The sequence below is a fragment of the Cimex lectularius genome, unplaced genomic scaffold (genome assembly GCF_000648675.2).
Source record: "Cimex lectularius strain Harlan isolate CLEC.00 unplaced genomic scaffold, Clec_2.1 scaffold10, whole genome shotgun sequence".
NCBI classification, from domain to species: Eukaryota; Metazoa; Arthropoda; class Insecta; order Hemiptera; family Cimicidae; genus Cimex; species Cimex lectularius.
This window is the reverse complement of record NW_019392665.1, coordinates 2,523,680-2,549,961: the sequence shown is the minus strand read 5'-3', so window position 1 is coordinate 2,549,961 and position 26,282 is coordinate 2,523,680. Positions and strand designations below refer to the sequence as shown.

General features: G+C 36.3%; 4 protein-coding genes across 6 annotated transcripts; 3 read left to right on the top strand and 1 right to left on the bottom strand.

The window, feature by feature from the left end:
• Window positions 1-659: 659 nt before the first annotated feature.
• On the top strand, window positions 660-20,633 carry LOC106667264 (peroxisomal hydratase-dehydrogenase-epimerase-like). The gene is made up of 12 exons (XM_024225041.1): window positions 660-847; window positions 4,149-4,272; window positions 5,787-5,893; window positions 5,958-6,289; window positions 6,349-6,464; window positions 18,353-18,413; window positions 18,750-18,791; window positions 18,857-18,968; window positions 19,032-19,158; window positions 19,911-20,017; window positions 20,076-20,249; window positions 20,335-20,633. The coding sequence occupies exons 1-12, from the start codon at window positions 755-757 to the stop codon at window positions 20,629-20,631; spliced, it is 1,692 nt and encodes a 563-aa protein (XP_024080809.1). The 5' UTR covers window positions 660-754; the 3' UTR covers window positions 20,632-20,633.
• On the bottom strand, window positions 10,580-18,026 carry LOC106667381 (15-hydroxyprostaglandin dehydrogenase [NAD(+)]-like). Of its 2 annotated transcripts, none has more exons than XM_014395289.2 (7): window positions 17,957-18,026; window positions 11,802-11,910; window positions 11,553-11,679; window positions 11,384-11,490; window positions 11,152-11,319; window positions 10,936-11,087; window positions 10,580-10,868 (listed from the first exon to the last, which is right to left on the bottom strand). In XM_014395289.2, exons 2-7 carry the CDS (start codon window positions 11,892-11,894, stop codon window positions 10,724-10,726), a joined length of 792 nt encoding a protein of 263 aa, XP_014250775.1. In that variant the 5' UTR covers window positions 11,895-11,910; window positions 17,957-18,026; the 3' UTR covers window positions 10,580-10,723. The 2 variants fall into 2 exon arrangements, with proteins under 2 accessions (XP_014250775.1, XP_014250774.1); XM_014395288.2 differs by lacking the exon at window positions 17,957-18,026 and adding an exon at window positions 16,576-16,725 and having other exon boundaries at window positions 10,583-10,868.
• Window positions 20,634-21,692: 1,059 nt separating the features above from the next.
• Window positions 21,693-23,334, top strand: LOC112126289 (development-specific 25 kDa protein-like). 2 transcript variants are annotated; one of them, XM_024225085.1, is made up of 7 exons: window positions 21,693-22,042; window positions 22,108-22,146; window positions 22,202-22,328; window positions 22,384-22,510; window positions 22,567-22,673; window positions 22,736-22,903; window positions 22,969-23,334. In XM_024225085.1, the coding sequence occupies exons 1-7, from the start codon at window positions 22,002-22,004 to the stop codon at window positions 23,296-23,298; spliced, it is 939 nt and encodes a 312-aa protein (XP_024080853.1). In that variant the 5' UTR covers window positions 21,693-22,001; the 3' UTR covers window positions 23,299-23,334. The 2 variants fall into 2 exon arrangements, with proteins under 2 accessions (XP_024080853.1, XP_024080852.1); XM_024225084.1 differs by having other exon boundaries at window positions 21,791-22,042; window positions 22,199-22,328.
• An 815-nt stretch (window positions 23,335-24,149) lies between these two features.
• On the top strand, window positions 24,150-25,380 carry LOC106667382 (development-specific 25 kDa protein-like). The gene is made up of 6 exons (XM_014395293.2): window positions 24,150-24,192; window positions 24,245-24,374; window positions 24,430-24,556; window positions 24,613-24,719; window positions 24,782-24,949; window positions 25,015-25,380. Exons 2-6 carry the CDS (start codon window positions 24,282-24,284, stop codon window positions 25,342-25,344), a joined length of 825 nt encoding a protein of 274 aa, XP_014250779.1. The 5' UTR covers window positions 24,150-24,192; window positions 24,245-24,281; the 3' UTR covers window positions 25,345-25,380.
• The last annotated feature ends 902 nt before the right edge of the window (window positions 25,381-26,282 follow it).

Here is a 26,282-nt window from a genome sequence, read left to right as displayed (position 1 = left end):
AATGAATGTATTTATTAGCGCGAATGTTAGGATTTATCTCGAATTAGCACGAGGAATATCCAGTAATCTGGGATAGTGTGAATGAATGTATTTATTAGCGCGAATGTTAGGATTTATCTCGAATTAGCACGAGGAATATCGCGTACTCTTGTTGAGTTGTAAAATTCCCATTCTCTTTCTCAAAGGCCTCATTCATTAAATTTCGAAGTTATTGTACTTAAAACCTGCCGTGCATGTTAAGTTTTTGTCTAATTTAACCGACTGTGCGAAGCTAACATGTTTTGTGTAAAATCCATCGTCCGGATCATAACATAAGTCGAGAAGAGTTAATCCTCTTGTAGAATAGCTCAAGCAATTTAATATTGTTTTACGCAAGGTAAAAATATTTTGTATGATATGTTATTTTTTAAAAATCAGGACACATAAATAATGTATACTTCAAAATTGTCAATGGCTATTTGGGGAAGAAAGTCAGTGGAACACAATGCCGGGGAAGGGTTGTCAGGGCGTGTCATCTAGTTCCAATTTCCTTCTGTCAGCGTCAACTGGAAAAAGTGTAAATTTTCAAAATCGCCGCTTTGACGTTGGCACCCACATCGACGCAAGGGGTGGCTCGTCATGCGCCGGGGGCGGCTTCGCGACCACTCCCTTGGCAGCCACGCCCTGGGTCGGATCTCCTTCCAGTGACGGGGGTGGACGCCGACCCCGAGACGCGAAACAGACATTCGAAAAAAGCGCCCTCGACCCACGAGCCATGGACTTCAAAAACAAAGTCGCACTGATCACAGGCGGTGCTGGCGGGATCGGCAAAGCCTACGCCGAAGAGCTCCTCAAACTCGGTGCCAAGGTGGGTTTGAATAATTCTAGGATCAAACATAAATATACAATAGTCGTGAAATATGAAAGAGGAAAATCATGAATGCGATTCCGTTGTGTAGACCGGTCGTAAATCGTTCGGGAAACCACGTGGCTTTATTTATGAATGGCAAATTAATAATCGTTCCCAAACAACTTCAGTTATTTATAGGGTGCAATTTCCCATGCGCAATGCCACGTCAAAAGGATTCACTTTCCCTTCAAGAAGTAAAGCATTCGTGCTTAAATATGTACGTGCCCTGAACTACTAATAATGTTCACAATTAAAAAAAAGAAGAAAGAAAGAAAAAAAAACCAACACGAAATTAATCATTTTCTCCCCCATAACTACAACAACATAAACAACGCGGGCCCTGTAAACGGTCAATTCATTCCTTTCTAATAAATATTCATTAATTTTAACGACAGCAGGCAATGTATATCTTGATTTTACAGAAGTTGACTCCGTATATTTAATTATACAAATATATCATTATGTATGTAGAACCCCTTTCTCTTATAGGGAGGGACTTCCGGGAACTATTCCGCCTTCTCATCCTTCTCTCACCCTTTCTCACTCACTCTCTCTCTCTCTTTTGTTTCTTTCTTTCTCTCGTTCTCTTTCTTTCACTCGCTTACTACACTCTCAGTCTCTCTCTCTCTCTCTCTCTCTCTCTCTCTCTCTCTCTCTCTCTTTCTCTCTCTCCCTGTCTCTCTCTGTCTCTTTCTCTTTAAATTTAAATAATAGACATCAGAAAATTAAAACTGCCGATGGACTTACGTCTGACAGTCAATTGATTAAGCAAGGAGTAGCACAGGGGTCAACGCTGTCAGCGCTAATTTTCTCCATTTACATAAACGATATTGAAGACGCTTTTCGAACTCGTAAATTGTGCATGTACGCAGATGATTTAAATGCTTTTGAACAATCTAAGGCACTGAATATAAATGATACCACAGCTAAAGTTAACCAAGACTTGCAAAATCTAAATGAATGGAGTAGAAAGCACTCATTAGAACTGAAGCCTAACCAATGTAAAGCCATATTGATAGGTCATAATAAACTGTTAGAAAAAATAAATGAAAATTGCATTAGTCTCTCTCTCTCTCTCTCTCTCTCTCTCTCTCTCTCTCTTTCTTTCTTTCCCTTTCTTTCACTTACTTACTATCACTCTCTCTCTCTTTATTTCTCTCTTTCTCTTTCTTTTACTCACTTACTGTCTCTCTCTCCCTCTTTATTTCTCTCTTTCTCTTTCGTTCACTCACTTACTATAACTCTCTCTCTCTCTCTTTCTTTCTCTCTTTCTCTTTCTTTTACTCATTTACTATCACTCTCAGTCTCTCTCTTTCTTTCTTTCTTTCTTTCTTTCTTTCCCTTTCTTTCATTCACTTACTATCACTCTCTCTCTCTCTCTCTTTCTCTCTTTCTCTTTCTTTCACTCACTTACTATCACTCTCAGTCTCTCTCTCTCTCTCTCTCTCTCTCTCTCTCTCTCTCTCTCTCTTTCTCTCTCTTTATTTCTCCCTTTCTCTTTCTTTTACTCACTTAATATCTGTCTCTCTCTCTCTCCCTCTTTATTTCTCTCTTTCTCTTTCTTTCACTCACTTTCTAACTCTCTCTCTTTCTTTCTCTCTTTCTTTCACTTACTTACTCTCTCTCTTTTTCACTGACTTACTACCTTTCTTTATCTCTCTTTCCCTTTCTATTTCTTTATATTTTCGCTCACATCTCTCTCTCTCTCTCTCTCTCTCTCTCTCTCTCTCTCTCTCTCTCTCTCTCTCTCTCTCTCTCTCTCTCTCTCTCTCTCTCTCTCTCTCTCTCTCTCTCTCTCTCTCTCTCTCTCTCTCTCTCTCTCTCTCTCTCTCTCTCTCTCTCTCTCTCTCTCTCTCTCTCTCTCTCTCTCTCTCTCTCTCTCTCTCTCTCTCTCTCTCTCTCTCTCTCTCTCTCTCTCTCTCTCTCTCTCTCTCTCTCTCTCTCTCTCTCTCTCTCTCTCTCTCTCTCTCTCTCTCTCTCTCTCTCTCTCTCTCTCTCTCTCTCTNACATTTACAGAATGGCGTACGACCCTGGGTGTCACCTTGCAGTACACATTTACAGAATGGCGTACGACCCTGGGTGTCACCTTGCAGTACACATTTACAGAATGGCGTACGACCCTGGGTGTCACCTTGCAGTACACATTTACAGAATGGCGTACGACCCTGGGTGTCACCTTGCAGTACACATTTACAGAATGGCGTACGACCCTGGGTGTCACCTTGCAGTACACATTTACAGAATGGCGTACGACCCTGGGTGTCACCTTGCAGTACACATTTACAGAATGGCGTACGACCCTGGGTGTCACCTTGCAGTACACATTTACAGAATGGCGTACGACCCTGGGTGTCACCTTGCAGTACACATTTACAGAATGGCGTACGACCCTGGGTGTCACCTTGCAGTACACATTTACAGAATGGCGTACGACCCTGGGTGTCACCTTGCAGTACACATTTACAGAATGGCGTACGACCCTGGGTGTCACCTTGCAGTACACATTTTTCAAGGTTTTTCTCCTCGGGGAAGAATCTGATTACCACTGATGTTCAACTGAATTCACTCACTTTTAAAACATTAACATTGAAAATATACTCAGGATATCAATTTTTTATGATGGTTTATTTAACTGCTAGTATCGAGAAGTCTTGCCTCCAAATCAAAATAAAAATGTGTGATTATCTTGAAACTTCATTTCGTTATAAAAAATATATATTGATTGGTTAGTCGTGGAAAGTCTGTGTGCAGTTGAGACAAACAATGAAGAGAGACTTATCTCTATAAAATCAGGAATGTACGGTCCGTCTGTTCTCGCTGGTTTACATTCATACGCGTTTGAATGAATGTCGACGCGCAGATAAATGATCTCTGCTGACCTGTCCAACATGAGTCCAGCCACCCACTTTCAGATTATTACAGAAGTACTCTGTTATTAAAACTATTTTTTCGAAATAGTGTATCTATTTTGTCTACCTATGATGGATTTTATGTATCTAAATATCTCGCTGCTTGCCTATCCTTGTATTTTTATTCATCTCGCTAAACGTCAGTTTATTTGTTTATCTGTGTTTTTCAAACGAAGTCCGCCTCAGCGCATATGCTTAAAAACTTATCGTTCTGGACAGAGAGATTTGATATTTCTCGATTTGAGGAAGCAAATTGTTTTTTTAAGCGTTCGAGAACTTCTGTCGACTGTTTTAAAAATGTATGTTTATCAATGAGATATTTCATATATTTTTCGTGGTTTACGTTTCAGGTCTCGATATGCGATCTGGACGAGGAGAACGGCGACCACTTGGCCCAGCAGTTCAACCTCATGTACGGACACAACAGAGCCATCTTCTGCCCCTGCGATGTCACAGACTATCCGCAGTTCGAAGGTGAGTCTAGCCCTGTGTCAAACACAATTTATATTGAATTTTTATACTGAAGCAACAAAGAAGGGTGCAGATTAAACAAAAAATAATTACACCCCGGATCAACTTACGATAGGCTAAACCCACATAACCTCCATGTCGTACCGAACTGTATCCGTTGCCCCGTCATTTTTCACATCAAGGGCAATCAACTTATAAATCATTTCGAATAACGATATGATTCCAAATCATAATTATTCATCTATCTATATGCAGTATGTATTTTATTCCTGGTGGTCATCTCTATTATCCTTTCTGTTCGTTTATTAATCGTCTATTCGTCTCTCCTGTTAATTCATTATTTTTCTAATATTTAATCAAAGTACTGAAGATTTTGTAAAATCCATGTATTTTTGTTTTTGACAAATCCCGACTTTTATCTAACAGATACGTTATTTAGAACTTAATATGCATGTAAAAGGAACTTAATACTTCTAAGACACCAGTTATCGATTGAGAGGGTTGTAAAATTCCCAATCTCTTTCTCAAAGTTCTCATTCATCATAAATTACGAAATTTTTTAACTTAAAACCTGCCGTGCATGTTAAATTTTTGTCTAATACAAAAATGTTTTGTGTAAAATCAATCATCCGAATTTTAGCACGAGTTGAGAAGAGTTAATCCTCTTGTAGATAGCACCAGCAATTTAATATCGTTTTGCGCAAAGCAAAAATATTTTGTATGGTATGTTATTTTTTAAAAAACAAGACACATGAATAATGTATACTGCAATGAATATTGAGTACTTTGGAGTGAGCTAGAGAGTGAAAGCAATTTATAAGCGTGAATGGCATGGTTTATCCCCAATTATCCCGAGGAATATCGAGTGCTCTGAGGTAGTGTAAATAAAGTGAGGTGGGTGAATGTAATTTAATAGCGTAAATGGCATGATTTATCCCCAATAAACCATGAGGAATATCGAAAACTCTGGGATAGTGTGAGTGAATGTAATTTATTAGCGTGAATGGCAGAATTTATCCCCAATTAGCACGAGAAATATCGACTACTCTGGGGTTTGTGAATTAATGGGGTGTTTGTAATTTATTAGCGTGAATGGCAGGGTTTATCCCCGGAGGGGCAAGGTTCCCTTCGCAGGTGGCGTTTCCGGAGCTGGTGGAAAATTTGAAAATGTATATGTGTTATGTGTCCGTGTTTTTCTCGTTCTCTTAATTTGAGAACCTGAGGTACCTTCGAGAGCAAGCTAAAAAACCCAGAGATAATGAGAGTGTCAGTGATTAGGATATTCGAAAGAAGAAAAACGAAGAATTTTCCGTTTAAAACGCAGAGGGCCGGCGGTGACCACTTGATGTTCGTCGGTCAATAAATAATGCATATGTATAAACATAGACACCAGTGATTGCTAGAAAGAGGTCGGATTTCTTTCATGCAGTTGGTTTTGTTTGATGATTAGAAAGGCTTTAACTTTAAATTTAAAAAAATTTATACGTGACTTAAATATGGTTTTGTTCAATTTCCAGCGGCTTTTCAAACAACCGTCTCTGTCTTCGGCGGTTTGGACATTGTAGTCAACAACGCTGGAATATTCAACGATAGATTCTGGGAGCTGGAAGTCGACGTCAACCTTGCAAGTTCCTCCGTTCAAGCCGAAACCAAGCAGTAAATTACTAAGTGATTTCGGTTTTTTTCAGAATGGGGTGATACGAGGAACACTCCTGGCTTTCAGGTTCATGGGACGGGACCGCGGAGGTCGCGGTGGTACCGTGGTCATCACCGGGTCCACCCTGGGCCTGAGGCCGTGTGCCTGCGTCCCGATCTACACAGCGACAAAACACGCCATCATCGGCTTCACCAGGTCCTTCGGAGACCCTTTCCACATGAATCTGTCCGGGGTGCGGATCATCGCCCTCTGCCCCGGGTCGACCCTCACCGAGACCAACGCGGAAGACATGAAGAAAGGGATTCTGTCGCCGGCTTACGAGCCCGTCTGGCGGAGGGAATACGAGAACCGGCCTTTTCAACCGTAAATCTCACAAATTTCGAGTTTTATATTAAAATTATTTAAATTCGATCGTTTTCCAGAGTGCAGAACGTCGGAAGGGCTTTGATACATGTTCTCGTCAAAGGTGCAAGTGGATCAATATGGACCGTCGATAACCAAAGCCCACCGCGAGAAGTCAAATTCACATCTTCCCCTTAAAATTTTTTTATTAATCCGTTGAAAACTCTTAAAAACAAACCTTATATGGCATTTCACAAATCAGCAGGTATGTTTTGCTCAATTCTCCAATTTCAAAACAAGCGTAAAAGGACAATCAGGATAATCTTTCTCCAAGGGCATCTCCATTCCAATGACACATAGGCAACAAAATTCATTAATTTAACATTTCCACCTTGCTGTTTATTTAAAAAAAGAAGAGAATTTAACTACTGTGCCAAAAAGAAAAAGTTCAAAATTTGAGTACAAGATTTGTGAAATGCCTTTTCCATTTTTCCATATCAGCAAAAAGTACGGTTTCTTGTTTTTGTACCCATAAATTCATCATCTTTAAAAATAATAATAATAAAAAGCATAAGTAGATAGAAAAAAAAATACAACCGTGAATGTTTTTTATATAATTTTTTAATTTTATACTTTGTAAAAGTTAGTTTGTAAGAGTTTTTAAATATACTTTAAAGCGAAATGAAAATACTCTGCAAGTTATATTATATTGAGGTTGATTGTTTTTATATTATAACATAAAAGTGCGATTGACCAAAATTAGCAGCCGCACTTTAAATATCGCTTGTTGTCTAAGCTTTATTGTGATCGAGTAAGTTGTGATTTTCAAAAGAAAGTTGTGTCTTTTGTGTTACCAAATCCATACCTTTTTGTATATAGAAAGGTATAACAGCATTTTGCTTCAATAAAAACTTCAATGAATAATTTGTAATGATTATTTATTCAATCCCGTTGTCGGAATGTTTAATATTAATTATCACAAGAATTTCAGCAGTGTCTTGATCATAAATAACTGCGAATAAGGACTTTCACCCAAATGGACGACCCTAGGTATATACATCAAGGAGTTCACCTGCCCAGTTATGCAGCCACTAGTATCGCCCTTAAACCAGATACCCAGGAAATCATCAATTCCTGACGAAGTTTTTGGACAGCGAGGTCATTTCAGTCCCCAACGCGAGCAAAATATAATCTAACCTAAAACTAACTTGTATAATACAGTATAGGACAGGGGATAGGACTTTTATTTGGGGGGGGGATGCCAAATGCAATTCTTTCCTCTACTGCACCTAAACCGGTCTATTGTGAAACCCCTATGGCTTATAGCCATACTTTGGAAAGTGCCTTATAAAACTGAGAACTTGGTGCCTCTTCGTTGATCTTCTTGGGCATGAGAAATGCTTTACAAAGTAGCTGTACAGTAGATCTATTCCATAGACTTGCCAGTGGCTCCTTAGTTTAGGATCTTGCTTGCAGCTTTTCTTCTACTAGTTCAAAGAACTACAAAAACCTTCACAAAAACATAAAACGGTTACTGGTCTCCTCTCTCGTTCTGTCTGTATTATTAGGTGGCAATGCCCTGTCAGGGGTCCAACCAGAAATGTATCATACCATCACACAAATAAATACATTCACGTCCATGTACCTTCATTCTGTTTAGTTGGTGGAATATTCTATATTACTCCATCGACCTACAATATTAATAATCTAATCTAAATTAGGGTCCAATAATCCAAATTCCCTGTTAATGCTCCTCTGGAATGCAAATGGGCTGGCCTCTCACAGTCAGGAACTTGGTGCACTGATGCACCCCAGAATGATAATGCCAGTACCAGCGAGTGTTTGTCTACTTTTTGAAAATCTGCATTCTCTATTGATGCAGTTGCTGCATTCCTTGTGAACTGCTTAGGCGTGACCTATTGAAGTGCTATTCCTTGTTGCATAATGACCTATTGAATATAGGCATAGACATTAGTCATGGTTTCCAGTTACATTAGTTTACATTTCACTTATCATCGAGACTTTACCAGTAGATCATTTTACATGACTGACTACACAACCTACAGGACAGACCACCCAGATGACACGGCTCATGGAGTCACTGCCATTATAATAGAAACGCCTTAACCCATCACCTTACCTTCTGAACCTACTGATGTCCTTCAATCAACAATCATCAGCAATCAGTATATTCAGCACAATCAACACCACCTTTCAAGACTTCCTATTTTTTCTTTCCCTCGGTCTTCAATTTTTTGCAGGTGACGACGTGAAACATCCCCAGTGGGGCTGTCGGGCGCCTAATCGTGGTCGGGCACTGGACATTTCCATGTCCCAACATTTCGATCCTCTCTCTAAACAAACCTACTTATTGGCCCACTCATTTAAAAAAACTTCCTGATATCCTCGACTCTTCGGTTGCTCCCATAATCTGTCCTCGCTCCCTCCAGAAATTATAAACCTTCAAACCATCATTTTTAATCAAAATGATTTAATTATATTGGTTTGAATGAAATTCACCAAAACATCAGAAAATCACTTAGTGATAGATTAAAATTGAACTAATAATTTATTACCTGGCTTTGCTCTTAACGTGTACTACCTCCTCTGGCTCACGGTGGGCCTCAAGTCTCTTAAGAGGCGGCAAACGGTGTCTAACCCATCTCTTTATCATGCCCCCCTATGTTTCCATGGGATTCATGTCAGGAAAACATGCTGGCCAATTCTATCCTCAAAGTCATGGGGGACAACTCAAGCTACATGTGGTCAAGCATTATCAAGCATTAAAATGAAGTTGTCCCCAATAAATAGGGGGCACAGTTTCTAGAAGAACTTCCTCAATGTAACCTAAGATCCATTCTCTACGACATTCAGTTTGGTACGGGCATGGTCTTTGAAAAGGCTGGGGCTCACGCATGGCACATAAAGTAAAGAGTTCTCCACACAAGGTCCCGGCCACAATTGCCCTCAAACTAAACCAGCACTGTGAAGAGAACAGCTCCCCAATGTTCAAGTGTCCAAGAGATTTGCAAATAATTGCCTCTCTACGTCTAGTAGTAATAGATAACCTAGTCTACAGATGACTATTCTCATGAAGCCATCTGATGACTTGTTTTTTGAGATTACAAAGCCTTGCATTACGGGTGTTTGGAGTTGACTACCTTCGAAGGAAGCCATTAAATGACGGTTATGTAATGCAGGAAAAGCAATAAAACGTACCTATCCTGGTCGACCAGTACCTTCTATTTGACCAAAACTTCCAGTGACCCTAAACCGTTCTAGACCATCATGGACGGTAGAGCGAGGCACACCCACTTGGACTATGTAACAAATGCAAAGTTGTTACGTTCGTAACATAGTATGAGTGTATTGTTGTTGTTTGGCCAGGGATGCCTCCTGAATTGTAATGCCACCTAAACTAAAATTGGCGGTGGGTTAAAAAAAATTAAGACGGCCTAGGATAGGCTTATGAGAGAGTAGAGGAGTGAAGAAAAGAGAGGAGAGTGTGCGTCAAGACGGATATCCCTACGGCCTGGCCGGATCAAAGAAAATCATCAATTCCTTGATCAACAAAGGCGATCGCGGACCCACTCAACTTCAGGTGCTCCACATTCCTAGAAGCGGGGATTTTCAATTCAATGGAAAAGAAGCATATCTGGACACTGGTTCCCAGGAAAGTTTAGTTTTTAAGGAATGTTTATTTAGATTTTATGATAATTTAGGTTCATTTAGTGTGTAAGTTTGTTATAAAGTACAGAATAAAGATTGATGTATTTTTAATATTTTAGCTTCCTTTGGAATATATGTGTTTTTTTTCCTTATGTAAATATTGTGTTTGGGTTTTGTTAATTTTACTGTTATTGAATTTTCTTTGTTTTATTTTATTTTATTTACGGTTGCTGTTTCCGTGTATATAAACAGCGTGGCGCCCATTTTTTTTTTAATTTAATATTAAGTTCATTATTCTTAATTCATTAAGTAACCCCGCCCGTCTCCACAGAGAGCCGGCAAATTCTCAGCGTAAGAAAGTCAGTCATTGGCCAAAGCATTTGCCTGGGTGAGATCATAAAACCATGCTTTTAAATTTTTATAGTTTTAAAAAAATAGAAAGATCAAAGGTAAAATGTTTTTATGATCAAAAAATAATCAATTGTGAATTTTTTTGTATATCAGCGTATTTGAGAGATTTTGAAAGGTGATGAACTATAGTTTTATCACTTCTGATCATGATAGTCTGCCTGTTCTGGCGTCTGAAGACGGTAACATGAGAGACCAAAGCAGCAGATATAGACAAGGATGAACAGAAATATTCCAACAATAAATTAATTAATCATTTAATAGAAAACACAGGTACTACTTAGAAATAAAGGATTAACAGATGTAGTATGTCATACTTTTTATAATATATGCAAAATTGTTAACACGTTCATATAAAAGATTTAAAAAATTCTGGATTTATTTCAGGTCTGAAATTTTTATGGATATGTCTTTCCGAGTAGGAAAGTCAGCCTTGTAGAGCACATGTCCTTCTACTGGCCAGCACGTGCCGGTTTCACCATGCTTGATCACATAGGCTGCAGCTTTTCCTATTACTGTAGAACTGAACAAAACAAAATAATCTAGTTCAAATTTCAAAATTGGAAATAAAAAAATTTATAATTATTTACGATTGTTTGACAAATGAAGCAAGTTCGTCAAATGCTTTAGGGGTCCACTCTTCGTACAGCATAGGCACCTTAGAACTTACGAGTTCAGTATCAGTGACCCCAGGGCAAAGTGCAACTACCTTGATACCAGAATTTTTAAAATATTCTTCATTCTGTAATAAAACAAATTTTCAAAATATTAAACACACCCTTTCTTTTAAATATTTTAAATGGAACCTGAAATGATCTTGTTAGGCCGACGATGGCGAATTTGCTCAGGTTGTATATCGGGGTGTACGGGATGACATCGATGCCGAGGATTGAAGCTACATTAACAACTGCAGCCCCTGACGGTTTGTTCGACATGTATTTCTTTGCAAGGATTACGCCATACACTACACCATTCTAAAATATTGTAATTTAAAATGATTGTGTACTTGTCCTTGTGATTAAGAAGACCGGTACATACGATATTCACGGATATTGTCTTTTCCCATTCCTTGTCATGTAAGATTCCAGCGTTGTTGACAAGTATATCGAGAGAGCCATATTTTTTAAAAATTAATTTGAAAGCATCTGATAAAATAGATAAACGTTTACATTGGTTTAGGCTTATTGTTTATGAAAAAATTAAAAACCTTCAAATTCCTTTTTGTTTGTCGTATCCAAATGCAGATACTCACACCTTTTCTGTCCATATTTGTCATTTAGCTTGCGAACGGCTTCTTCTCCTTGTTGATCTCTGATTCCACTAATGATCACAGCCTTAAAAATAAATATAAAATAAATTTTAAGGATAACTTATACACTTACCATGCAAAATATCATTTCTTTAAAAAAAAAAGTTTATGTAATATATTTGTTAATTTTTTTTATCGAATTCTTACTTTTGCATTTTGTTCAAGCAGTTCTGAAGCGATGGACAATCCAATTCCTGAAGTGCTACCAGTCACAAGTGCCACTGTTGAATTTATATCCATGGAAAAGCATTTGTAGCTGTTTAAAAAATAAATATTAGCTACATAGTAGATAATAGATATTTTAAAAATATATATATATTATATTTAAAAAGCTGTTCTTTTCAAGTTTAGATAATAATTATTGGCTCCATGACATCTAAACTAAACTAATTATATTAATAAATTAGAAATTTAATACAATATAAGGTAAGCTTTTAATAAATTGTTGTAAAATATGAATAATGTTATACTTAAGTCAATATTTGTCTAAAACCATACAGTCCAAGCTATGGAACTTCATAATAGAGAATCTGTGTTTGAATAAAACTTCTTTTAGTTCCAGGACTGTTACTACAGTACTGGAACTAAAATAAGTACTTAATAAGTTAAAAATAAATACTTAAGTCAGTTTCATGAGCCGGATTCGAACCCACGACGTTCGGTTCAGAACGCCGCTGCTCTTACCACTCGAGCTTTCGTTACTACAAAAAGTTAGTGTCATGAGCCGGATTCGAACCCACAACCTTTGGTTCAGAATGTCGCTGCTCTTACCACTCGAGCTTTCACGAGCCGGATTCGAACCCACGACCTTCGGCTCAATACGCCGCCACCATACCACTTGAGCTATCGTGACTTCGATCCACTTGGACACCAACTGCCCATCTCACGATAGCTCATGTGGTAGAGCATTGGCGTATTTAGCTGAAGATCATGGGTTCGAATCCCGCTCGTGACACTGACTTTTTTATTTCCACCAAGACCTTACATAAAAAGAATAATTAATTGAAAGAAGTAACTTGGCGAATTGACCATTAAACATAAATGGGTTACTTAAGTCTTTTTATAAAAAAGCCTAGATGCTGATGATGGGTCCAAATACGTTCAAATAAATGGAAATAAGTAATTTTTAAAAAAAGTAAATGTTTTCTTACATTAACCAACAAATTTAAATAACACGGATTAGTCTTGAAAATTCCATTTTAAATAAAACAACTTTTAAATAAAATAAAAAATAAATATAATTTAAGCATTGTCAATAAAGCCCTGAGGATCTATGAATATGATGATATGATATTGACATAGATATCTATGAATCCAGATTATCTGCCCCGAGTAAACTCCTGGTACTTGATTCCTCACCATCAAATAAAGCCCAATATAATCGGTCTACACAGATAATGAGCTTGGTTTTGGAAATAGGGTGCCTTGGCTTGTCGTACCGACAAGATGTAAATAAAACTGACCCATAGTATACTTTATCTGATAGAAAAACAAGAACTCACAATGATCACAATTGATCCAGAATCTTCATTGTACTAGTCCATACCAATAAAACTGGGCTCCTTTTGAAATAACTTGTCTTTTTCCAGGCCCATACTTATAGTTTTTTTTTTTTTTTTTTTTTTTTTTTTGGGGGGGGGTGGAGTTAGTTGATGCAGAATATTCCTCCACTGCAGCCTAAACAGGTCTATTGTAGAACCCTTAAGGCTTACAGCCATACCTTGGAAAGTGCACTATTCCTTATTAAATCGAGCGCTTTCCTTGGTGCCTCTGTGGATTTCTTTGGGTATGAGAAATCTCCTACCGAAGTAGTTGTATTATAATCGGGCTAATGCTTTTCATTAGCAAAGGATATGTGCCAAGGTTCTGGTTCCTCCTGACAGAGCCGGCATGTTTCTATCTCGGACTTGCCCATCTTCTTAAGGTGATAGTTAAGAGGGCAGTGGCCAGTATAGAGCCCTAAGTCCTCCCTGCTGAGCGAGAGGAATTCTTTTGCCTTCCATTTTGAGATGTTTATAAATCTCTTAGCTTGTCTCATACCTGGAGTGTTTGAGTTTTTCTTTCTTAACCCATTTTTCCAATTCCAACTTAAGCACATACTCCAAGAGTGCTTAGTTGTGGTTCTGGCCCCATGGGGTAAGAGGGTTACCCTTTTTGAGCTAATTGATCGGCCTGTTCATTTCCTTCTATGCCTTCATGCCCCGGGAAATATTGCTCAAAATTTGTTCTTTTCCAGCAGATACACCAGATTGATCTTAATTCATTTTTCTTCCTACGGTGTTTAGCTGTAAAGGAGGACCTTTCACATATTTTATTTAACTGCCCAATTTATGAACCTTTCCAACTTGATTACTTGGATTTTGTTGAGGGGAGCAACTCCAACTCAGCAACCCTCATGAATCTACTGAAAGGATCTTGTAAATGTTTATGCTATGTGAATCATGCTGAATGAGTAAAATATCCACTGAACTTGCACATATGACAATTTTTTAATTTAACTGTTTTATTTGTTATGTAACCTTATAACAAAACTTTCAATTAATCAAGGTTTTTAGTTACCACTTAAGGTATAGTTTAGTTAGTTTAGTTTAGTTCATTTTAGTTGAGATAAAAAAAGTCAGTGTCACGAGCGGGATTCGAAACCACGACCTTCGGCTAGATACGCCGCTGCTACTCAACCACCTCGATCAACCACTAACTTCCCATCTCAACCACACCTTTTGAATTTTCCCTCCTTTTTACCATTTTTCCTACTCATCACATTGACTTTTTTATCTCAACTAAAAACCTCAATTAATTGAAAGATATTAATTGGTCAAGCGGACCACTAAAATTTTTTTTTAATGGTGGTTGTATGTATTATAAATTTCTGAATTCTTTTCAATTAATCTTTATCTAAGGTATTGGTTGAAATGAAAAAGTTAAGTGTCACGAGCAGGATTCAAACCCACGACCTTCGGCTCAATACGCCGTGCTCTAATTACATGAGAGATTGTGACATCGATCCACTCAGACACCAACTCCCCACCTTTCGAATTTTCCCTCCTTTTAGCCATTTTTCACCCGAAGGTCGTGGGTTCGAATCCCGCTCGTGACACTGAATTTTTTATCACAACCAAGGCCTCACATTGGAAGAATAATTGCACCGCTGCTCCAACTATTTGATCTATCGTGACTTGGTTCGAATCCCGCTCGTGACACTTACTTTTTTATCTCAACCTTACTTAACAATTTTCTGATAATTTTTCATATCCTCATACTTATATTGTTCATATGTTACTATATTTGAAGTTTTATTCATATAAGTAAATGACTTATTCAGACTGTTGGGCTCCCTGCATGTGTATATTCATAATATTAGTATCTATGCATTATAATAATTAAATAATAATATTACAAATTATATGTGAGCGTTGTTTAAAAAAATTTTGTTTTTGTTTTTGGGCAAACTTGGAAGTAGTCCTGTTATTATGCTCAACAGTGATAAACTCTTCACACAACAGGCACCTATGTGGACTCACCCCCATCAAAAGGTGTCCATGTGTCGGTATGGCCTTTTCTCTTCTAGACCCAATATTCTCAGGCCGATGTCTTTTTTTACAATTTTACAAAGCAACAATTGTTTAAAATTAATAGCAAAATATAAATTAAAAAACAATATTCTGATTTCTAAATTTTGAGAATTTTTTTGTTTTATATACTCTGCATATTAGCCAAGGAATAAAATGAGATATATATGCGATGTGTATTTTTTATCGGACGGGTTCCGTGGAAAAAAGGACCAAGGGCGACGGTGGGAATTGAACCCACCACAGTCTACAACACTAACCACTCAGCTACCGTGGCCCCCCAAAATATTTCTGAAGTTTTCACTGTAAAGAAAAGTGATATATTTCAGTTTACTTAAGTTTGAGTAAATATTTGAAAATAGTGAAAGTCTTAGGCTTCATTCTTGACTTCTGGCAAAATGACAATTTCTTAAAATACAAGACCCAAACTTTTAAACAAAATCAATCCTCATGCTGCATTATCTTACAGGATGAATTGATTTGTGTACTATAAGTACACTTAACTTATTTTTGTCATTATTATAATTTAACCATATAGTCATCTTGCAAATGATGCTAATAAAAGCTCTTGTAATAAATTCCACTTTACACAAAGCATTTGCTTTGTTTTAAAATAACAATATATTCAGTAGTCTCATTATCCGCGGGAGATACATACTAAGCATAATTGCAGATAACGAGAACAGCGGATAATAGGAAACACCATAAATTTCATGCTTCAAAACTGCATACAAACCAGGCACTTTCTGTATCACAAGTGCCTACAGTCCATTTTATGTATAAACTTATGAACATATATTTAAATTTTTTCTTTTCTTAATAAGAAAAATACATTGTACAGTAACATACATAAAGTTTATACCACTCAGGAAAGCAACATATACACACATAAACAGGTATTCACCTATGCACAACATTGAAACAAATAAGAAAAAATTATTACGGACCCAGAAAAGGTAAATTAAATTCCATAGTTTGAAGGTGGTAATAAATCAGCGAAGTTTGACCTTTCAGCTTTCTTAAGAACATGTCCATTGCTTGAGTGAGCAGTCGGTTAATGACGATGTTTCGTCCTACTTTTGGATCATATTTTATGATTTTGTCATTCAAACTTCAAGCTAATTGAAAGATTTCTCTATTTTTTCTGTTGTTTGTTTTCCTTCTATATTATCAATCTTTATCCTCTTCTGTGTTCGATTTGATTCATATCTTTCCCACTCTCTTCTAGAACTGGGAGAAACTGCAGATGGGTGAAAGCATGGATAACAAAGCTCTGATAATCTTCTTTACAGTATACTAATAAATTTTTATGAAGAGAAAATACCGTTATATCAATTTTAAAACCAACTTACCATTTTTGAATATAAGATTTTTTGGGTAATAAAAACCTTTGCCCGGCTTGAAAAACCTTTCTGATAGTCATGATCGCTAGTGAATTACTATTTGTTCCTTTCCAACAATTTGCCTACCTATTTATAGTACATATTCCAATTTCCCCCACAGACTATTGCTTTCAATCTATAAATACTAGGATAATACAAAAAGTTTATACATTTAAGATAAAATTATTTATATTAAATATTATCTATTAATATATTTATTTATACAACAATCATCAATTAAAATGTTTAATAATTTACACCAATTCTTCTCTCACATCAACCCCTGTAATTGTAAACCTATTCCTTTTTGTTATATTTTAAAATATTTTATGACGAAAGTTTAAATTTCAAAATTCATACTGACAAACTAGCTATAAGAAAAAATATTTACAAATTTAGAACACTTAATATTTTTAATGTTCGCTCATTAAAATGCATTTATTATGCTCTCACTCAATCCATTACTTCTTATGGTTTTGTTGTTTGGGGTTGACAAGTGAAATGACATAAAAAACAGGTCAAAACTGTACTAAATTCTTTAATAACAATTATATTAAAAACACCTTGTACAGAAAAGGATTTATTTATAATTAGCTAAAAGTTTTGTGTTTAGACCAGTTATTTATTAAAAACCCTTGTATTTTTGTATATGAAAAACATTTTATTTCTGATTTACCAAATTGGTTGTATTTTATCAGAGTTAATTTTAATTTTTTAATGCCTAAAGTTAACTCTATACTACAATTTTTCTTTAAAGTGCACACCCAGATTTTTATGTAATAAAATCGATTATAAAAACATAATTAGCCTTAAAGAATTTAATAAATTGGTTTCGAAAATTTGAAAAACAAAAGTTTTTCTTTTTTTCGAGGGCATTTCTGAAAATAACTTGTTTGTATTGGATGGTAGATAGAAAGATAAATATATGGGGAAAAAAAAGGAAGATGTATAACCAGATTAACAGATAGATAAATAATAAATAAATGCAGATATATAACTAGGTGTTGTTTTTCCTTAAACACAGAGGTCATATCGGGTGTCGGTGTGTTTGAAAAAAAAAACATTTGTAACTATGACAGGTTTGAATGCAGAGTTGCTGGATTTGAACCCAGGACCTTTACCTTACAGTGATGAGCGCCACAACAACGCCTTAACCGTTGCAACCAATGATCCCCCCCCCCCAATTGTTTTCTTAAAAGATTTTAAACTTTTGTGTTTAATTCATTTATTAAAAATTAAAAGATCTTTTTTTTTTGTAATTTGGCGAATACGAGAATTGTCAGTGTTAAGGTTGATTTTGTTTAGAATAAATAATGTAATTTTTTTCATTATTTAATGTCATATTACATACTTAATAACATCATTATTATGTTTTATTTTTCTTTTGTTCTTGTGACTCCTGCTGACAAGCTCAAGTTTTTGTTAAGTTACTGAAGGTTTCTTGGTTTATACTTAAAACTTTCCTTATAGTTTTCCCTTGTAAGCGACCACGAATGAGAATGAAATATTTTCTATTCTATCAATACTTTTATTTTTTGAATTGCCTTAAAGATAATACAAGAGTGAGAATATCCTCCTTTTTTGTTAGAATTTACAGGTCATGGTGATTAAGAAATTAAAAATAAAAAAACTGACAAATAAATTCACATGGCAAAATAACATATGGAAATATTTTTCCACTCACAATGTAACGGATACAGTTTTCATGAAAGATATTTAAAACATAGAGTTCAACGCAGATTTTGAGGCTTATTCGAAGAGAAGATGGCACTCTCTTTTCTGAAAAACGGGCTTTGCCAGTGGAAAAGGTAAAAAAATAAGCAAACCCCAGTATCCTCGCAGACTGTTGTCTGTTGGAATTTGTTTGTTCATCATCGGGATTGATTATTTGCTGTTTTGGCGTATTTAACAATAAACACGCAATTATTATAAGGATGCATTGTTTTAATTGAACATAAGTATTGACATTACTGAAAATTTCAATGTAAAGTAGGTGTTATTCATTGATGATTTTTGATTTGATTGAATAAATTTATTTTAAAAACTTTGCCAAAATCCCATGATAATCACCTTCTATTAAAGTTCAATTTAACAATTTTTTATTCAATATTTTGATTAAATTTTTAAAAAAATATTGTTTTCAGGCTAATATTGTGTAATGGCCTACAACAACGAAATGTGTCAAAGTAAGCTGATATAAAAAAATATATAATTATTTTATGAGAATTAAAATAATTTGTGATTTTCATAGCAAGTCTTTAAAGCCGGTGATGAACTTGGAATGCAGAGTCGCACTTGTAACTGGTGGCTCTTCGGGTATCGGGTTGGGTATAGCGAATGAGCTGTTGAAGAATGGAGCCAAGGTACGATAGAAAATAAATCTTTTCAAATTCGAAAAAAGACGCATAATTAAAAACTGTTACTAGGCCGTGGTCATCAGCAGTTCGAATGCCGAAGAGGGTGAAGAAGCTAAGAATTTCCTGAACGACAACCACGGAGGCGGCAGGTGTGTTTTTATGAACCTCAACACCAAAAATGGAAAACAATTTGAAGGTAATAAACGCTGGATTTTAAAAATATAAAGTAAACTAAAGAAAATATTCTTCGATGATAAATATGTACAAATATTATGTGTGAACTCTTCAACCAATTCTTTAAATTCACTAATTTCGTGGTCCGCTTGACCAATTAAATCATTACAATTAATTAAGGTTTTTAGTTGAGATGAAAAAAAGTTAATGGCACGAGCGGGATTCGAACCCACGATCTTCGGCTAGATACGCCGCTGCTCTACCACTTGAGCTATCATGACCTCGATCCACTCGGACATCAACTTCCTATCTCAACCCCACCGTGAGCACCGTGGCCATTTCAATTATCGTCGAGAATCCAAACCGATTACACGACATTTGAAAAATGGCAAAAAGGAGGGAAAACTCATAAGGTGGGGTTGAGATGGGGAGTTGATGTCCGAGTGGATCGAGGTCACGACAGCTCAAGTGGTAGAGCAGCGGCGTATCTAGCCGAAGATCGTGGGTTCAAATCCCGCTCGTGCCATTAACTTTTTTTCATCTCAACTAAAAACCTTAATTAATTGTCTTCAACCAATTTTTTATTGGTGCCGATGCATTTCAGGGCCAATCTGGCTCTCTCCAGGGCTCGTTGGAGCCAAAATGCATTGGCATCAATAAAAAATTGATTGAAGTTCACTAGTTATTTGTCCAAATTTATAAAAATAAATAAAAAAGACAATTGACCACAAAAGGAAATGGAGTAGTAATTTATAACAGGATTTTTTTTTCTAGATGTGTTCAAAGCCACTTTTCATAAGTATGGATCTCTTGACATACTTGTAAACAATGCAGGAGTGCTCAATGACAAAGCTTGGGAAGACACAATAGCTATAAACCTTGTTAGTAAAATAAACTTTCTTCCTGAATTATAAATAAACTTTTTATATATATTTTCAGAATGGAGTAATCCGTGGGATCCTTCTTGGCCATAAATTCATGCCTCAGTGTAACAAACCCAAAGGCGGTATTGTGTTAAACATCGGTAGCACGTTCAGTTTCGATGCGTTCCCTTATGCCCCTATTTATAATTTGACCGAACACGGTATAATTGGACTGACGCGTTCATTTGGTGTGAGTTAATTGTTTCCTTTTGTAAATTTCCCTTATAATAGGTTTTGTTAATTGTTTGTTATTTTGTTTAATTTGAAATCGCTAGGATAAAGCGCACTATGTTGAAACAGGAGTGAGGGTAGTTGCTTTGTGTCCAGGAGTGACCAGAACGAAACAAATCACACCGGGCAACGGTGAGATGCTAAACGAAGAATGGACCGAAAAAGCCTACGCAGTACTCGCAGACAGCCCTCAACAGTCGGTCGAGGCGGTGGCGAGCGCTGCGGTTCACGTGATCAAATATGCAGAATCTGGCACCTGTTGGCCCGTAGAAGCACACATCCTGTACAAAGCGAACATACCAGACAGAAAGTCCTACAGTGCCAAAATAGCGGATTTGTAATAGGCCAAAATATGCACAATGTTGAATGTCCAAACATGACAAAAATCACAATAAAATTGTCTTGATACTTTTTATTGTTCATTTTTTTAATATGTTTTGATTACAAATAAGATTATTGCTCTTTCATTTACTTTTAAATTTACATTTATATTCACTATTTTTCGTGGTCCGCTTGACCAATTAATATCATCCAATTAATTAAGGTTTTAAGTTGAGATAAAAAAGTCAGTGTCACGAGCTGGATTCGAACCCATGACAAAAAATTGAAAAAATGGCAAAGAGGAGGGAAAATTCGAGAGGTGAGGTTGAAATGGGAAGTTAGTGTCCGAGTGGATCGAAATCACCATAGCTCAAGTGGTAGAGCCGCGGCGTATTGGGCCGAAGGTCGTGGGTTCGAATCCCGCTCGTCCCACTAACTTTTTTTATCTCAACTTAAAACTTTAATTAATTGGATTACATTTATATGTTCAGAATTCAATTTAAAATTCATTAAAAGCTAGTCAAAATAATTTTTTTACAAATAAGTAGAACAAAGTTCTTAAGACAAAATTGGTATTTTCTGTACAAATAAACCAGAATTTTAAATTTATAGCAACTTTTTTTTTCTTTTTTGTAATTTGAATGTGGGCACTGGTCTGAGAAATTGAACTGGCACTTAGACCATCTACACTTGCGGGTTTTGGTGTTACCCAAACTGATGGTATCTCACTGAAGATGTCACAAAACAAATGCATTTGAGCAACCTCAAAACCTGCGAGTATTTACGGACCCAATGCTGATACATTTATTTTTAAATTGTGCTCAAATTAAATTCTATAAAAACAGAAATGCCTGTCTTATACGAGGGCTTAACTTCCGACTATCCATTGAGCGTCACAGATGAGGGATCAAACCTCTTAATACATTTTCACACTACAATTCATGAAAAAAAAAAACACATGGGATCTACTGGGATTTGAACCCAGAACCGCTAGTGCAGCAAATACGAGTAGAACACCCAACCACTTGGACATCCCTAAGTCAAATTCTTAATTTTGAATACTGTGCTTAATAATATTGTGACCATTAAAATCGAATCTCTTCAATGTGGACATTGTATTTGTATTATTGTAATTATTTCTGAATAAAAATAAAACAAAACATTACACGGGATGATAGATGTAGTAATAACAAACGGCAATTGCATAGACACCGTTTAAACCACAGAACCGTCAATGTTTTCCTCATGAAACTCAATTGTCTACTGTTGCAAATAATTTAAAAACATTGGAATTGTAAAAACACATGTTTTCCAAAAATAGGTCAGAAGATATGCAAGTTACAGATATTTGACGGCAAGCAAAAATTAAACACCCCCAAAAAAATAAATAATGGCAAAGGTTTTTCGAAGTCCAGTTCAGTTGCTTCAGAGGTAAGAAATATGTAATAAACCAAAGATTTATTTATTAATTTTTTTTTTTTTTTTTTTGTTCACAGGAATGTTGTAGGTTTTAAGCGCTTCTTTGCATCAGAGAAGTAAGACTGTTTTTTAAGTTGTATTTTTGTTTTTTAATGAAAAAAATTATAGCAGAAAAGGATGCAAGGAAGTAAAGAAAAAAAGTTTAATGACAGTGGAAGACAAAGTAGTGATGATCACTGGTGGCAGTTCAGGAATAGGGCTAGCCATTGCAAGAGAAATGATGGCTCAAAAAGCAAAAGTGTGTTTTGAACAAGACTATCCGTTATAATTTGATCAAGCAGTTGATATTTTAGGGCGTTGTCATCTGTGGAGTGAATAAACAACAGGGGGAAGAAGCGGCCAGCTGTTTAAACGTGTGCGAAGAAGAAACGAAAGCCAAGTTTTTGGAAATGGATGTCAGGATATTGAAAACGTTTGAAAGTACATTGCAAATGGATATTCACATTCAGACGATTCATTTTATTAAATTGTTTCAGGTGTGATGAAAAAAATCATCGACTGTTTTGGCTCCCTTGACATATTGGTGAACAATGCGGGTATATTTGAAGAGGCAAAATGGGAACAAACTGTCTCTGTAAATATTGTAGGTAGTCTCGCATTAAACGCGTTATTGGGTGAAAATGATTGACACTTGATAAATTGCAGAACGGTACCGTTAACGGTGTGCTTCTTGCACACAGATTTATGGGGCAGAATTCTGATGGAGGTCTAGTGATAAATGTGGCCGACACTTATGGTCTTGAACCGTTCCCTTACGCTCCGATCTACTCTGCGACTAAATATGCCGTAATCGGATTGACAAAGGCATTCGGTGTAAGTGGGCAAAAATTTAAAACTTCTATTGAAAATTTTGAAAATTATTTTAAGTTTTCTTTCAGCACCCTGATATCTACGAAAAGACAAAAATCCGTGTCGTGGCTCTTTGCCCTGCAGTCACACAGACCGACATGTTAGAAAACAAACAACCGATGCTGAATAAAAAATGGGAAGATAAGGCGTACGAAACGCTGAAGATGTCACCTCAGCAGCATGCAAAAGCCGTAGGCAAGGCTGCAAATCATCTTATCCAGTACGCTCAGACAGGGACGATTTGGCCGGTCGAATGTACTGTCCTACACAAAGTAACTTTTCCTAATCGGATAAGCTACTGCAACAAAGTTATTGAACTTGGATTTCCCGGCACTGATTCTAGTACTGATTGCCAATAAAGTTCTTGTGTGTTCTAACGACGATTTGATATAAAACGTGTCAATAATCGATCATTTAGTTAAGAATTAATATGGACATTCAGTAATTTAAAGTTTCTCGATGTTACCTTGATACTCAGGTGGCTCCATGCCAACTTTTCGATTTATTGCATAATTAATATTATAATAATCTAACGTCCACATTGTAATGATCAAGTTCGATATGGCCAGAAAGGGTCTATTTGCATGGATCGACCTGCCCCCAAATTGAAATAAAATAAAAAAATTTCATAGGGAAATTTAAGTGAAATAAAAGAACAATAAATCCAATCCAAAAAAAAATTATTTGAAAGATTATAATACAACCCCATCCCAACTGATAAAATCTACAACCTAGCCCCCATCACCAAAATTCTATTAGAACCCCCCCCCCAAAAAAAAATCTACTATATAAAAATTAAAATTAATTAAGGTTTTTAGTTGAGATAAAAAAGTCAATGGCACGAGCGGAATTCGAACCCACGATCTTCGGCATGATACGCCGTTGCTCTACCACTTGAGCTATTGTGAGCTCGATCCACTCACACACTAACTTCCCATCTCAACCCCACCTTTTGAATTTTCTCTCCTTTTTGCCATTTTTCAAATGTCGTGTAATCGGATTGGATTCTCAACGACAAAATGAAATGGCCACGGAGAGCTTTAGTCAAGTATACTTCATTTTAAATAATTAAATTCACTAAACTCGTGGTCCGCTTGACCAATTAATATATTACAATTAATTAAGGTTTTTAGTTGAGATAAAAAAAGTCAATGGCACGAGCGGGATTCGAACCCACGATNTTTTTATTTTTTTTTTTTTTTTTTTGTTCACAGGAATGTTGTAGGTTTTAAGCGCTTCTTTGCATCAGAGAAGTAAGACTGTTTTTTAAGTTGTATTTTTGTTTTTTAATGAAAAAAATTATAGCAGAAAAGGATGCAAGGAAGTAAAGAAAAAAAGTTTAATGACAGTGGAAGACAAAGTAGTGATGATCACTGGTGGCAGTTCAGGAATAGGGCTAGCCATTGCAAGAGAAATGATGGCTCAAAAAGCAAAAGTGTGTTTTGAACAAGACTATCCGTTATAATTTGATCAAGCAGTTGATATTTTAGGGCGTTGTCATCTGTGGAGTGAATAAACAACAGGGGGAAGAAGCGGCCAGCTGTTTAAACGTGTGCGAAGAAGAAACGAAAGCCAAGTTTTTGGAAATGGATGTCAGGATATTGAAAACGTTTGAAAGTACATTGCAAATGGATATTCACATTCAGACGATTCATTTTATTAAATTGTTTCAGGTGTGATGAAAAAAATCATCGACTGTTTTGGCTCCCTTGACATATTGGTGAACAATGCGGGTATATTTGAAGAGGCAAAATGGGAACAAACTGTCTCTGTAAATATTGTAGGTAGTCTCGCATTAAACGCGTTATTGGGTGAAAATGATTGACACTTGATAAATTGCAGAACGGTACCGTTAACGGTGTGCTTCTTGCACACAGATTTATGGGGCAGAATTCTGATGGAGGTCTAGTGATAAATGTGGCCGACACTTATGGTCTTGAACCGTTCCCTTACGCTCCGATCTACTCTGCGACTAAATATGCCGTAATCGGATTGACAAAGGCATTCGGTGTAAGTGGGCAAAAATTTAAAACTTCTATTGAAAATTTTGAAAATTATTTTAAGTTTTCTTTCAGCACCCTGATATCTACGAAAAGACAAAAATCCGTGTCGTGGCTCTTTGCCCTGCAGTCACACAGACCGACATGTTAGAAAACAAACAACCGATGCTGAATAAAAAATGGGAAGATAAGGCGTACGAAACGCTGAAGATGTCACCTCAGCAGCATGCAAAAGCCGTAGGCAAGGCTGCAAATCATCTTATCCAGTACGCTCAGACAGGGACGATTTGGCCGGTCGAATGTACTGTCCTACACAAAGTAACTTTTCCTAATCGGATAAGCTACTGCAACAAAGTTATTGAACTTGGATTTCCCGGCACTGATTCTAGTACTGATTGCCAATAAAGTTCTTGTGTGTTCTAACGACGATTTGATATAAAACGTGTCAATAATCGATCATTTAGTTAAGAATTAATATGGACATTCAGTAATTTAAAGTTTCTCGATGTTACCTTGATACTCAGGTGGCTCCATGCCAACTTTTCGATTTATTGCATAATTAATATTATAATAATCTAACGTCCACATTGTAATGATCAAGTTCGATATGGCCAGAAAGGGTCTATTTGCATGGATCGACCTGCCCCCAAATTGAAATAAAATAAAAAAATTTCATAGGGAAATTTAAGTGAAATAAAAGAACAATAAATCCAATCCAAAAAAAAATTATTTGAAAGATTATAATACAACCCCATCCCAACTGATAAAATCTACAACCTAGCCCCCATCACCAAAATTCTATTAGAACCCCCCCCCCAAAAAAAAATCTACTATATAAAAATTAAAATTAATTAAGGTTTTTAGTTGAGATAAAAAAGTCAATGGCACGAGCGGAATTCGAACCCACGATCTTCGGCATGATACGCCGTTGCTCTACCACTTGAGCTATTGTGAGCTCGATCCACTCACACACTAACTTCCCATCTCAACCCCACCTTTTGAATTTTCTCTCCTTTTTGCCATTTTTCAAATGTCGTGTAATCGGATTGGATTCTCAACGACAAAATGAAATGGCCACGGAGAGCTTTAGTCAAGTATACTTCATTTTAAATAATTAAATTCACTAAACTCGTGGTCCGCTTGACCAATTAATATATTACAATTAATTAAGGTTTTTAGTTGAGATAAAAAAAGTCAATGGCACGAGCGGGATTCGAACCCACGATCTTTGGCTAGATACGCTGCTGCTCTTAAAACCTTAATTAATTGTAATATATTAATTGGTCAAGCGGACCACAAAATTAGGGAATAGAAAGTAAATATTTTTTTAAATTAAGTTAAAA